The 13873-nt window shown below is 45.6% G+C and overlaps 1 protein-coding gene across 2 annotated transcripts in view; it reads right to left on the reverse strand.

Moving 5' to 3' along the window:
* Positions 1–2921: 2921 nt before the first annotated feature.
* THSD1 (thrombospondin type 1 domain containing 1) overlaps positions 2922–13873 on the reverse strand; it is a 36516-nt gene continuing 25564 nt past the window's right edge. For both annotated transcript variants that reach the window (XM_039502266.1, XM_039502273.1), the window contains 2 exons: positions 10785–10943; positions 2922–5233 (listed from right to left, as the gene is read on the reverse strand). In XM_039502266.1, coding sequence (XP_039358200.1) covers positions 3837–5233; positions 10785–10943 — 1556 coding nt within the window. In that variant the 3' untranslated portion in view covers positions 2922–3836. The remainder of the gene's footprint in view (positions 5234–10784; positions 10944–13873) is intronic.

The following is a 13873-nucleotide window of genomic DNA, read 5'->3' on the forward strand; positions in this document are numbered from 1 at the left end:
CCCCTACTTTATCCTCTTCCATCCTCTCCTCCTGACTAAAACCTAGAGAATCTCTATCAATAGACTCTCCTCTAAGAGAAGACTCTGTCCGATCCACGTGCTCCTCTGCAGCAGTCAGCTTTCCCCCATCTCTTAGTTTAAAAACTGCTCTGCAACCTTTTTAATGTTAAGTGCCAGCAATCTAGTTCCACTTTGGTTTAGGTGGAGCCTATCCCTCCTGTATAGGCTCTCCCTTTCCCAAAAGTTTCCCCAGTTCCTAATAAATCTAAACTCCTCCTCTCTACAGCATCGTTTCATCCACACATTGAGACTCTGAAACTCTGCCTGCCTACCTGGCCCTGCGTGTGGAACTGGGAGCATTTCTGAGAATGCCACCATAGATGTCCTGGATTTCAGTCTCTTCCCTAGCAGCCTAAAGTTTGGCCTCCAGGATGTCTCTCCTACCCTTCCCTATGTCATTGGCACCTACATGTACCACAACCACCGGCTCCTCCCCAGCACTACACATAAGTCTATCCAGATGCCTTGAGAGATCCGCAACCTTCGCACCAGGCAGGCAAGCCACCATATGGTTCTCCCGGTCATCACAAACCCAGCTATCTACGTTTCTAATGATCGAATCTCCCATAACTAACACCAGTGGGGCTCTATGAAGGTGTAGGGTCTGCCTGCACATTGTAAATTGCAGGATCTGAGCCTGTATTTGGAATATTGAGCATTTCCAAATTTAGCTTTTCACTGGAATGTGGATTACTGGTTACCAGGGGACGAGCTGCTGAAAGGGAAGCCTGGCACTATGAGGACAGGGTAGTTTCTCTCCCCTACCCCAAACCCTCCCTTCTCAGTCCCCATCTGAGGCTTCTTTTATTTTGTTTCCTCTATTAATGTATTCTTTCCACCTGTTTTCTCTATACCTCTGAAGAGTCTGTTATTCCAATAAATGGCAGGAGTAAAGAACCTGAGGCAAACTGGCCTGCCTGACACTCTTTGGATCTCCTTTGCTAAAAGCGTTGAACAAGTGCAGCAGTGTCCAATCCCATTTGTTTAATATCCTCTGGTGAAATAAACGTGCCTATGGAGAAGGTTCTCCAGGAATCAAGAGACATGGAAGAGTTAATTTTCTTTTTCCTTTTGTTTGCAAAGCATATCTTAATTAAATAGGCATTTTGTTCCACTGGTTTTGTTCATAATTTATTTGTATCTTGCTGTAGTATCTGTCAACTTGTTTAAGCAAAAATAAAAATACAACATTTAATAAAGGGAAAGAGCATTACAATGAAGGAGAGAAGGTAAGAGGTCGTTCACTGGCTTCTACAGGTTGGTAGAATACTGCAATAACAGTTTTAGCAGTACTCAAATTTGTTAATGAATTTTCCTTGACCACACTAGCAGACCTCATCTGTTTATTTTCTACAATGCTTTTCTGTTCTTTTCCACACAATTGTGCAATTTCAAGCTTTCCTGGCACCAATAGTATCAGAAAGCAAATGGTGAAGTCTTGTATGTGACGAATCACAAAAAAACAAATTGTAAACAAGTATTCACTCCAGAATTGCTCATGCTCTCCTCATCTAATCAGGGAACAGGAAAAGCACCACATGACTTATCTGACCAGTTACAAACAATCAACACAGTTCAGTAATGTAATGGGGTATGTCAATGCTGCACTGGGCAAGCAGGGGTTAACCAGTCACTTTTGGCTCAAGAGGCCAGGCCCTCTCACCTCTGCTGCACATGCTCCAGTTGGCGGGAGCAGATAAAAGGGAACAGCTCACTCCGGTCCTGGCTGGCGGAGGAGGAAGATGGATATGCGTTGCCAGCTCCCGCTGAGGTACCACCAGCCTTCCAGATTACAGAAGCGAGTCTCCTGACTATATGATGAGGGATCCCCATCTATGAAGGCCGACGGAGATGCCAAGCCTCTGCCCGGGAGGACAAGCCCAAAGTGGACTTAGAGGTAGGAAGTGACTGAGGGCAGTGGTGAGCTCCAGCTGGTTCGCACCGGTTCGCAGGAACCGGTTGTTAAATTTAGAAGCCTTTTTAGAACCAGTTGTTCCAGGACAACTGGTTCTAAAGAAGCTTTTAAATTTAACAAAGGCTCGGGCAGCTGTACACCCGGCCCCCGGCCCCAGCTCACCTCCCCCTCTCCCCTGAACTCTCCACCCTCCTTCTCCTCCCCCTCCCCTGCTTCCCGCGAATCAAATGTTCACAGGAAGCCTGAAACAAAGAGCAGGCAGATAAGCCGGGCGGCGGGGGGAGGACGTGCAGAGGGCTCCAGGGAGGCACGGTGCGCGCGGACCAGTACGGCTCCCCCTGGCCCTGGCCGAGCACTCCCGGCCCTGCAGCGCCGGCCGAATGGCGCCGGCCTGGCCTGGCTCGTCGGGCCCCGCGTCACCAGTCCCGGTGTCGGCTGAGCGGCTCTGTCCCAGCCCAGCTTGGGGAATTGGGCCCTGCGACGCCTGTCCCCGCGGCTCCAGCCCAGCCCGGCCCAGCTCGGGGAGTCAGGCCCTGCGGTGCCGGTCCCAGTGCCAGCCGAGCGGCTCCGGCCCGGCCCGGGGAGTTGGGCCCCACGGCGCCGGTCACAGTCCCAGCAGAGCGGACCCGGTCCGGGCCCCAGGCAGTGTGGTAAGGGGGCAGGGAGCGGGTGTTTGGTGGGTTGTGGGGGGTGGATAGGGGCCGGGACGGTCAGAGGGCAGGGAACAGGGGGATTGAATTGGGGCAAGGGTCCCGGGGGGCAGTCAGGAAGGAGCAGGGGTTGGATGAGGTGGTGGGGGGCAGTCAGGGACAGAGAGAAGGGGTGGTTGGATGGGGCAGGGGTTCCAGGGGGCCGTCAAGAATGAGAGGAGGAGTTGGATTGGGCAGCAGGGGGCAGTCAGGGGACAGGGAAGGGGAGGGATGGGTCCCGGGTCCCGGGGGGGTTGTCAAGGAACATGGGGGGGTTGGATGGGGCATGACCCCCTCGTGAGGTGAGGAGGAGGGAACCTGTTGTTAATATTTTGGCAGCTCATCACTGACTGAGGGAATATACTGGGAGCTGATACTTGAATCCTGAAGAGGAAGACTACGGGCTCCACAGGGCCCTGGGTCGGAACCTGGTAGAGCAGGTGGCTATTACCGCCGGAGACCCCAGCTATAGACTGGTTACTCTGCCCCACCCAAGGGGCTGAAGCCCTGTTTGTGATTGTTTGCCCCAGCCAAGAGGCTCAGGAGCTATAAACAGTTCGTCTGTTCAGCCCCTCCCTGTGGGCCAGAGTCCCTGATTGTGTTTGTTCGGCCCAGCAGAGAGTCCTGATGACTATGTGGTGGAGTGTATCAACCCCACACTGAGCAAGCGGGGAACCCAACGGATGCGCAGAACCCCATGACAAACAGTGAATTTTAAAGATATGCTGAAAACTGTTCACAACAGTTAAAAAAACTGTGAAACAATTAATTAAACAGTGTTGAACAGATGTTACAGGATATTGTGCTCTGCTAGTGGATGGTCCACAAGCAGAAAAAGAGGCTTAATTGACTGGATTCATGATTCAGTATAAATTATTCATTGAGCACTGCTCTTTTCAGTGCTCTATAGAATAAAATCTGTCCGATTTTCTCTGTGTCACAATATCATTTCCATTTGCTTTCCCAGGGTATGTGTGTGTATTAGACAAAACAATTACATCAAAGCCCTTTCTATTAATTAAAAAGAAATGCATGCTCACAAGTCAGGCCATAGGATTTCCCTCCTGCTCCAAACAGCTGGAACTTGGTTTCCATTATTGCTTTTATTATAAACCAACAGGTTTTGCAGCTCTTCTCTCACACCCCTGCCCTACAGTGTTGCAATGAGTCATTCAGATCACCAGTTTCTCAATACTTAAAGTACTTGTTTCATCTTCTTCATTTGAACCAAAATATCCAGGCAGGTCAATCATCCATTGCTCTGATTCTGTTAAGCCAAAAGAATTATTATCGTAAAAGGCAAATTCAGGATCTGTGGGGAAGCTCTGGCATTTGTCCTTTCTGTACTGGACAGGGCTTAGAGCACTGCCTTGCTGGTAATTATCTTTCAGAGTTGAGATGGGTTCTTTCCTCAAAGCCCCTCGATGGTTTGGTGAAGAGCCCCTCCTGTTTCTGTTTGGCTCTGGTTTGTCAGCTCCTGCTCCTTGGCTTGCACGCTGACGGTCACTGATCATATCCGGCCTCCTCACTGGAGGGCCCCCTTTGTGGCGGTGTTTTGTGCCATAGCTCAGGGGTTCACCAGTTAACAGAGTGCAATGAGACTGGTCGACCTTTTCAGAACTTGGATCAGCATCTTTACATGTCGGCTGGGACTTGTCTTCCAGTGCCTGACCCCACGTTCTGGCCCTGGCACTATAAAGAGGAATCTGCCGTGAGGTAAGAGTGGACATGCTCCGTTCCCTATAGGGTCTGACCTTTTTAGTTTCATGGAAACTGGCTGTTCTTCTGAACTGTGGGTTTCTGTGACAACTTCTCTCTAACGGCTCCCCTTTGTTATCTTGGTATTTCAGATGAGCTCGTCTAATGAGGGTCTGACTAGGGCTTATTACAGGATTGGCCTGTGACAGTACAGAGTCCATCCTAGAATTAGATTTTTCCCTAGGGAATTTGAGATGACTGACTGGCTGATCCAGAAATGGAGATTTGATCCTGAATTTGTGTGCAGCAGCCTCCTCCTGGTTTTCTGTGCCCAGGGGAAGCACAGCCGTGGCATCGGTAACGGTGTCAGTCAGAGGCGTCTGAGATACGTGATACACCTTTGTGGTTTCAGTCAGTCCTTTCTTCTTCATCTCTTTCAGCTGCTGCTGCGCAAGGCGATAGCTGAAAATTGGAGGGATTATTTTTTGAGCATTTGACTGAAAACTGTCACTGACAGAGGTGTCCTCTTCTTGAGCAAACTGAAGGCTCCTCCGGCAGGTCAAAGGTATGTTAACAGGCTCTCCGGAATGCGCTTGAGGCACTTCGCTACCCTCGGAAAAGCTCTCCTGATGTGTGCCGGCTTGACAGATGTTCTCTTCGTCTGAGTTCTTTTGGAAGCTGGGCGAATGGGCAGAGTTACAGCGCACAGAGGTGCTGCACTTCTGACCTCTGCAGAGCTTCCTCCACAGGGTGATAAGAACAGTGGCTAGGATTATGAACAAGCACAAGGAGATGCCAGTGATGGTGACTATATTATTAGCTTTCTGGTCTTCTTGGTGCTGTACAGAAGGAGGGGTGGTAGGCTTTATAACTGTAACAAAGAGTGAACACATTGTTATCAAAGTTGCATTTTGATTGGACATTTGGAGTTTTAGATAAGATATTTTACAATTAAGAAAAAGAAAATCAATTAATAAAATACATTAAATTGTCTGCTTGCCAACATGTCCTTAGCTCACATCCGTCTTCGTCAGATAAAAGATAAACCTTGATTTGCAGCAGCAAATCCACCTACTTTATATTGAGGGCCCTGCAGACCTGTCTACCTCTTAAACTTCATTTGCTACCTACTTTTGCTAGTCTCACCTTTTTTCATGATGCCAGATATGGGGAGGTCCCGGATGACTAGAAAAAGGCTAATGTAGTGCCCATCTTTAAAAAAGGGAAGGAGAAGGATCCGGGGCACTACAGGCCAGTCAGTCTCACCTCAGTCCCTGGAAAAATCATGGAGCAGGTCGTCAAGGAATCAATTCTGAAGCACTTAGAGGAGAGGAAAGTGATCAGGAACAGTCAGTATGGATTCACCAAGGGCAAGTGATGCCTGACTAACCTAATTGCCTTCTATGAGGAGATAACTGGGTCTGTGGATGAGGGGAAAGCAGTGGATGTGTTATTCCTTGACTTTAGCAAAGCTTTTGATACGGTCTCCCACAGTATTCTTGCCAGCAAGTTAAAGAAGTATGGGCTGGATGAATGGACTATAAGGTGGATAGAAAGCTGGCTAGATCGTCGGGCTCAACGAGTAGTGATCAACGGCGCTATGTCTAGCTGGCAGCCGGTTTCATGTGGAGTGCCCCAAGGGTCAGTCCTGGGGCCGGTTTTGTTAAATATCTTCATTAGTGATCTGGAGGATGGCGTGGACTGCACTCTCAGCAAGTTTGCAGACGACACTAAACTGGGAGGAGTGGTAGATACGCTGGAGGGTAGGGATAGGATACAGAGGGACCTAGACAAATTAGAGGATTGGGCCAAAAGAAACCTGATGAGGTTCAACCAGGACAAGTGCAGAGTCCTGCACTTAGGATGGAAGAATCCCATGCACTGCTACAGACTAGGGACCGAATGGCTAGGAAGCAGTTCTGCAGAAAAGGACCTAGGGGTTACAGTGGACAAAAAGCTGGATATGAGTCAACAGCGTGCCCTTGTTGCCAAGAAGGCTAACGGCATTTTGGGCTGTATAAGTAGGGGCATTGCCAGCAGATCGAGGGACGTGATCATTCCCCTCTATTCGACATTGGTGAGGCCTCATCTGGAGTACTGTGTCCAGCTTTGGGCCCCACACTACAAGAAGGATGTGGAAAAATTGAAAAGAGTCCAGCCGAGGGCAACAAAAATGATTGGGGGCTGGAGCACATGACTTATGAGGAGAGGCTGAGGGAACTGGGATTGTTTAGCCTGCAGAAGAGAAGAATGAGGCGGGATTTGATAGCGGCTTTCAACTACCTGAAAGGGGGTTCCAAAGAGGATGGATCTAGACTGTTCTCAGTGGTACTGGATGACAGAACAAGGAGTAATGGTCTCAAGTTGCAGTGGGGGAGATTTAGGTTGGATATTAGGAAAAACTTTTTCACTAGGAGGGTGGTGAAGCACTGGAATGGGTTACCTAGGGAGGTAGTGGAATCTCCTTCCTTAGAGGTTTTTAAGGTCAGGCTTGACAAAGCCCTGGCTGGGATGATTTAGTTGGGAATTGGTCCTGCTTTGAGCAGGGGGTTGGACTAGATGACCTCCTGAGGTACCTTCCAACCCTGATATTCTATGATTCTATGAATATTTTATACACCTGACCCTAATGGCTTTTGGTAGGTTTGAGTTTTGCAAATCCAGTGGGAAGCTTTTTGCAAAAGTTGGTAGGGTTTCTATGAAAAGAGAAAGCACATAGAGGCAGTGTGACCAGGTGGAGGGGGTGTCAGGCTCTGCCACTGGTCTTCTAGCTGACCTTGGACAAGTCACGTCACTGCCAGTGCCTCAGTTTCCCCATCCGTAAAATAGGGATAAAGATACTTGCCCTTTTTGGAACAGCACTTGGAAATTTACAGATGAAAAGTGCTATCAAGGAGTTAACAATTTGTTATTGGAATTGATATATTAGGTCAGCCTAGTGGTTAGGTCAACCCAGCAATTAAAATAATTTTTTAACTGATTTTAGGGTTTGTGAAAGGTATTTGTTCTCCTTGTGCCAGGCAGATCCCCAATGTGAAAGGTAAGTGGCTTGAGAGCCCTGAGGTCTGGAGAGAAGATGGACAGCATAAGCAGTGGCAGCACAAGTTTCCCCACGTTGCCCTGAAAATGTTTCTCCAACTCTCACCCAGCGTTACACCTCTGGGAGTCAGACGACGGAGTATTCTACATGCCCATTCAGTTCTGGGCTAAGAAGGGGTCTTGGGGTTTTTGGTATTGATATTTGTCTGTTATGAACTAGAGAGAGACTTTCAAGAGAAATCATGGTAATAATATTTTGCACAGCTATAGTGCATGTTATGAGGGTCTCAAAGCATTTTACAAACAATTAAGCCTCACAGCACACCAGGACAAGTATCATACCCATGTTACCAAAGAATAAACCAAGGTGCAGAGAGATTGAGTGATTTTGCCCAAGGTCACCAGCAAATCAATCATAGTCATAGAACCCTGAAATCCTGGCTCTGAATCTACTTTTCTAGCCATTAGACAACACTCCTTTTCTAATTTCTATTTATCTTAGCTTTTTATTTAATGTCTGTTACGATGGTGTCCAAACACTAATTTCTTATAGGCCACTAAACTGTTTTCTGATGGTAGTTATGTTCCATTGCTACTGCCCAGACCTGGATAGAAATCAGTGATCTAAAAGTGAAAGGCTCAGGCATCCCTTTACCAGTCCCTCATCCCATCCAGTATCCACTCTACACATTTACGTGTATGTTATGCAGTGTCCACCATATACATTCCCAGAATGCTTTTCAGTGTTCCACAATGACTGCTCAACTAACTGCAGTGTACATGCAGAATTCATAGCTGCAGTCACCAAACCACATGTATACTCCAGAATTCAGGAACAGACTTTTTCCTTTCCACACCCTTTGTAAAATGCCACCTTGATAATCAGCTTGTTATTTATAACATATTTTTGGCTCAACAGATCCATATGGAATGCAACTGCAGTGTGGCATGTCACTCATTCAGAAAGTCTGGCAGTTCATTTTAATAGATAAACACATACATTCATTTCCAGAGTAATGTCAAAAAAGCTGCACCCAGTTGGTCACTAGAGGCTCACTGTCCAAGTAGCACTACAAAATTCTTAGAGTCACACGGTGGGAGGTGTGGGGAAAGATGAGAAGAGAAACAAGACCAGAATTTGGTCAAGTGTGGCTGTGGTTGTGATTGAAACCCATGGAGTTACTTCAGATTTATACCAAAGAGATCTGAATGTTTTAGTTATTCATTTTTCCTTCTCTCTTTATTTTCTTTTCTCACTCCTGCTTGTTGATCTTTTTTATTTATTTCTACTTCTCCTCTTCAGCCCTTCCACCAGGATTCCAACCCTCTGTGCTGGCTTCTGTTACTCGGCCACTTGCTCCATCTACTGGACTAAAGAATACAAATATAATAATGCTCAAACAGACTCTCCTAGATGGACCAGAGACACAGCAGAGGATGGTCTGATGCTATTATTTACAGCATAAGGTCAGCAGTACCCAGAGCTGGAGCACAATGTGAAAACATTTTTTAAATTCTATACAAGATTAAATAATTCAGGCATAATTCTGTAGTGGCATAAATCTGACTTTGGTGCAGGAAGATCAGAAAACAGGTGTAAGGGTAACTTGGCAGGGAGACAGTAAGCCAGTGTAACTTGCACAGCTGAGACATTCTGTGGGTATGCAAAATGGGTGCACATTGATTTATACACAGAGGTGAAGAGTGTAGCAGGAACAATGTTTCAGTGTTGATAAATGCAAAGTAATGCACATTGGAAAACATAATCCCAACTATACATATAAAATGATGGGGTCTAAATTAGCTGTTACCACTCAAGAAAGAGATCTTGGAGTCATTGTGGATAGTTCCCTGAAAACATCCACTCAACGTGCAGTGGCAGACAAAAAAGCAAACAGAATGTTGGGAATCATTCAGATAGGGATAGATAATAAGACAGAAAATATCATATTGCCTCTATATAAATCCAGGGTACACCCACATCTTGAATACTGCGTGCAGATGTGGTCACCCCATCTCAAAAAAAGATATATTGGAATTGGAAAAGGTTCAAAAAAGGGCAACAAAAATTATTAGGGGTATGAAACGGCTACCACATGAGGAGAGATTAATAAGACTCTGACTTTTCAGCTTGGAAAAGAGATGACTGAGGGGGGATATGATAGAGGTCTACAAAATCATGACTAGTATGGAGAAAGTAAATAAGGAAGTGTTATTTACTCTCTCTCATAACACAAGAATTAGGAGTCACCAAATGAAATTAACAGGCAGCAGGTTTAAAACAACCAAAAGGAAGTATTTCTTCACACAATGCACAGTCAACCTGTGGAAATCTTTGCCAGAGGATGTTGTGAAGGCCAAGACTATAACAGGGTTAAAAAAAGAACTAGATAAGTTCATGGAGGATAGGTCCATCAATGGCTATTAGCCAGGATGGACAGGGATGGTGTCCCTAGCCTCTGTTTGCCAGAAGCTGGGAATGGGCAACAGGGGATGGATCACTTGATGATTATCTGTTCTGTTCATTCCCTCTGGGGCACCTGGTATTGGCCGCTGTTGGAAGACAGGATACTGGGCTAGATAGACCTTTGGTCAGACCCAGTATTATGTTCTAAGGGAAGTGTAGCAGAAGACTGTTACACTTGGGAGAGTGGGAGTCAATAATGTGGGTTTGAAGGCCCAGATAAAAATGCTAAGGGCTGACAGACAGGAAGTACTCAGCACCCGACAGCACCAGACCCCATGTGGGTATACGTATGTTTATATTCTCAACCTGTTCCACACAAACTTCTGGTTTTATCGTATTTGAAATACATTTTCATTATTGGCAGTAGATTTTTCATATATATTTTGAAATACATTACAAATCTCTCTCTGTTCAGAAGCTAGTGATAAAGCCGGACTGTCTGTGTGACTCTTTACTGGCTTCCTTTGTGTGAGCAACTGTGACAGACTGAGCCAGCCCAGATTCATCCCTATTGTGACCAGTGACCTCTCCCCCAGCCCATCCCCGTACTCCCTTCCTTGCTGGCAGATGTGATGCCAACGTGGAATCCACCTCCATGGTATGAGTGTCACTGGACTAGCCATGCTGCCTATATCTCTCTATCCCCAGCAAACACACAGACGGACGGTACTGCACGGGTTTCCATCAGCCAGTTGGAGGAATTTACTCCAGGGTTCCTGGCCACAATGTAGTCAGTGGGAGTTTTCCATTGACCTGAATGTGGCCAGGATTTCATCCCCAGTGAATAAGAAGTCACAAAGACTGGTTTAAATGCTTTAGTTTCTCAAACCTATTATAATAACATGCATTTTGTTTTCTCCAGAGAAAGCAGACACATGTCAAGGAGAAAAGCTTTAAAGAAAGCAGGACCACATACTAGAACATTCCTCTAGAGAGCACAGCGAAGTCTCTTTCGGTGTCCCAACACAGCCTGGTTTTGCTGGCAGTGATGTGAGACATTCTCTGTGTCGTTCACGGACACCATCCCCACAGGTCACGCTGCAAGGACTCCAGGGCTGCCACAGACTCCATGTTTCTGTGGATACATGAAATCATAGCAATGAGGAATGCAGCTAGACTCATTTCATCTTACAGTAAAGCTTTCAACTATCCCTCCTTTATATAAAAACTACACCTTACCCTGATATAACATGACCCGATATAACACGAATTCAGATATAACGTGGTAAAGCCGTGCTCTGGGGGGGTGGGGCTGTGCGTTCCGGCGGATCAAAGCAAGTTCGATATAACACGGTTTCACCTATAACGCAGTAAGATTTTTTTGGATCTCGAGGACAGCGTTATATCGGATAGAGGTGTAATCAACCCCAACTCTGCAATTATAACACTGCAAAGCAAATAGCTACTGGGACCTGTGCCTGCTCCCATTGGATCAAGGGCAATGCTTCCATCGCCTCCAATGGCAGCAGGATTGCACTCACAGTCTGTTAACTAAGGCCAGCAGGATATGCCTTGTACAACAGTAAATAGAAATGAATCCACAAGTCCTTCTAATGTCTTAGTAGTTTAGGCATTTATAGGGCCCAATTCCTATCTTGTGTATGCTGGTTTTACATTAGCATTACTATTGATTTCAGTGGGGTTACCCCGATTTATACTGCTGGGAGGGGAGGCAGAGGCCCAAAGAGACTATTGAAAAAGCAGTGTTGGTTTCTCTCCTATTATCTTCATAGCACACAAATTCTGTTATTGAACCACTAGTTTAACAGTTTTTTAGAGGTCCTAATCTTTTATTGTTTCTGGAGGCTCTCAATAAGGAGTTTTAGGATGAAAATTTAAGGGTTTTTTTAAGGGGGCAGGGTGCAAGACGTAATGCATTTTCATTATTTTAAATGCAACGAAAGCAGTTTTTTGTTTGAATTTCAAGAGCCTCTTGCTGTGTTCATAACTCAAACTTTACAGCACTGAGAATCCAGAAGCTGAAAGTGACCATGCCTGCCAATTTTTGAATGCTATAAATAACATTTTGAAAGAAAAATAGAACCACACCCTTAAACTCCATTACCTTTAAAATTCATAAGACCTGGTGCGATTTTTTTGGAGAGACAGAACAATGTCTGATAGATATCTTGGGATTGTCCCCATTAAATATTATTAGTTGGCTTATAGGAACTGATTTGAAATGGACCAGAAACAAAACCATTAAACTATTTTCGTTATCTAGGAGGGGTAAAATGCAAAAAGTAAAACCACATAAATGATGGAAAAGTAAATTGTTTTTTTTAATTCTCTCTAATAATTATGGTGTTGCTATTACTAATACAAGTCATGAAATTTGTTTTTAATTACATGATTTTTAATCTGATAGTGTCCCTGTGACTTTTGCATTAACCCCTGACTCATGAACTATTTACATAAATCTAAAGAATTAAAGAATGTGGTTGTATGACAGAGATGGAAGTTATGGTACATTAGGTATGGTATTGTTCATGCTGCGTTATTACTTGAAAAAGACAAAGGGGAAAAATGCAACTGTATTTAAATATGAGGATTTTAACTGCTTTGGGCCCCAATCCTGCAAATACTTGCAAACATGCCAACATCAGTAAATTTACACAGGTGAGTAGTCCTATTGAACTCATGGGATTACTTTTATTCTTGAAGTTACTCACATGCAAAATGATTGCAGGATTGGAGACTTAGGTTATCAGTTTACCGTCTCTTATATGCCTCTGTGACAAGTGTGTCACGCATGTGTGTGATATACCTTGGTTTTACCCCAGTTAATCTCATTCAAATATAGGACCAGATACTGCAAGGGGTTGAGCTCCCCAGTTGTTGTTCACTTTAGTAGGAGATGAGGGTTCTGGGCAGATCACATGATCAGGCTCAGAGACTAAATAAAATACTCACAATTTAAATAAAAGATATTTTCTAATCTTAGGCCCTGTCCTGTGAGGTACCAATTTGCCTCATCTCTGCAATGACTTCAGTAGGAGCTGAGAGCGCACAACTCCTTACAGAAGATACTTGGGTCTGAATCCGCAAAAGGACTGGGGTATTGCAATGCTGTACTTCACAACACTCTACTTTAAGGCACCTAGAAAATCATAGGAACCACAAAGTAATCTGAAAAACCTGAGTTAGGTCCCCAGTACAATGAACTGGGAGAGACAGATATCTATCTCATAGAGCTGGAAGGGAGCCTAAAAGGTCATTGAGTCCAGCCCCCTGCCTTCACTAGCAGGACCAAGTGCTGATTTTGCCCCAGATCCCTAAGTGGCCCCCTCAAGGACTGAACTCACAACCCTGGGTTTAGCAGGCCAATGCTCAAACCACTGAGCTCTCCCCCTGCTTCAAATTCACATATATAAAGAATTTTGATTTTCACATTCACATTCACATTCCAAGACACCTTGGAATATAATCCACAAAAGCCAGCATGCGAGGCAAGGAACTGCCTATGGTAGCTAACAGGAAATGCTGACAAGATGGGTGTCTCCTAAACCCCTCATCTCTCATGGAGTTAGATGCCTAATTCCGGGCACCTATTTCTGCTGGCAATTCCCAACCAGGAAGCCCTCTCCTGGAGTCAGGTGGGTTTGGTGTCTAAACTGCTGCTTGTCAGAACGAGTGAGGTGCCTGCCTCATGCCACACGAGATGGCTTGAGGAGGTGGTGGTACTGGTGCCATCCACCTTACTGCTTTTCACCCAATGGTGAGCACACTCACCTGGGATGTGGAAGACACAGGTTCAATTCTCCCTCTGCCTGAGGAGGAGAACACTTTTGAACAGAGATCTTCCTCCATCTCTCAGGAACCTTCTCTAACCACTGAGCTAGGAGCTATTGTGATGTCAGGCCCCCTCAGTCTCTCCTATTGAAGCTCTTCCATTGTATGTAAATGCTTAAACAGGAATTGGCCCAGAGACAATGAGTCTAGACTCTTGTGTGGATAGGGAACTCACCTGGGAGGGGGGAACCCCCAACAGCCACCCCCCCCTCC

Source organism: Mauremys reevesii, linkage group 1 (assembly GCF_016161935.1).
Source record: "Mauremys reevesii isolate NIE-2019 linkage group 1, ASM1616193v1, whole genome shotgun sequence".
NCBI lineage: Eukaryota > Metazoa > Chordata > Testudines > Geoemydidae > Mauremys > Mauremys reevesii.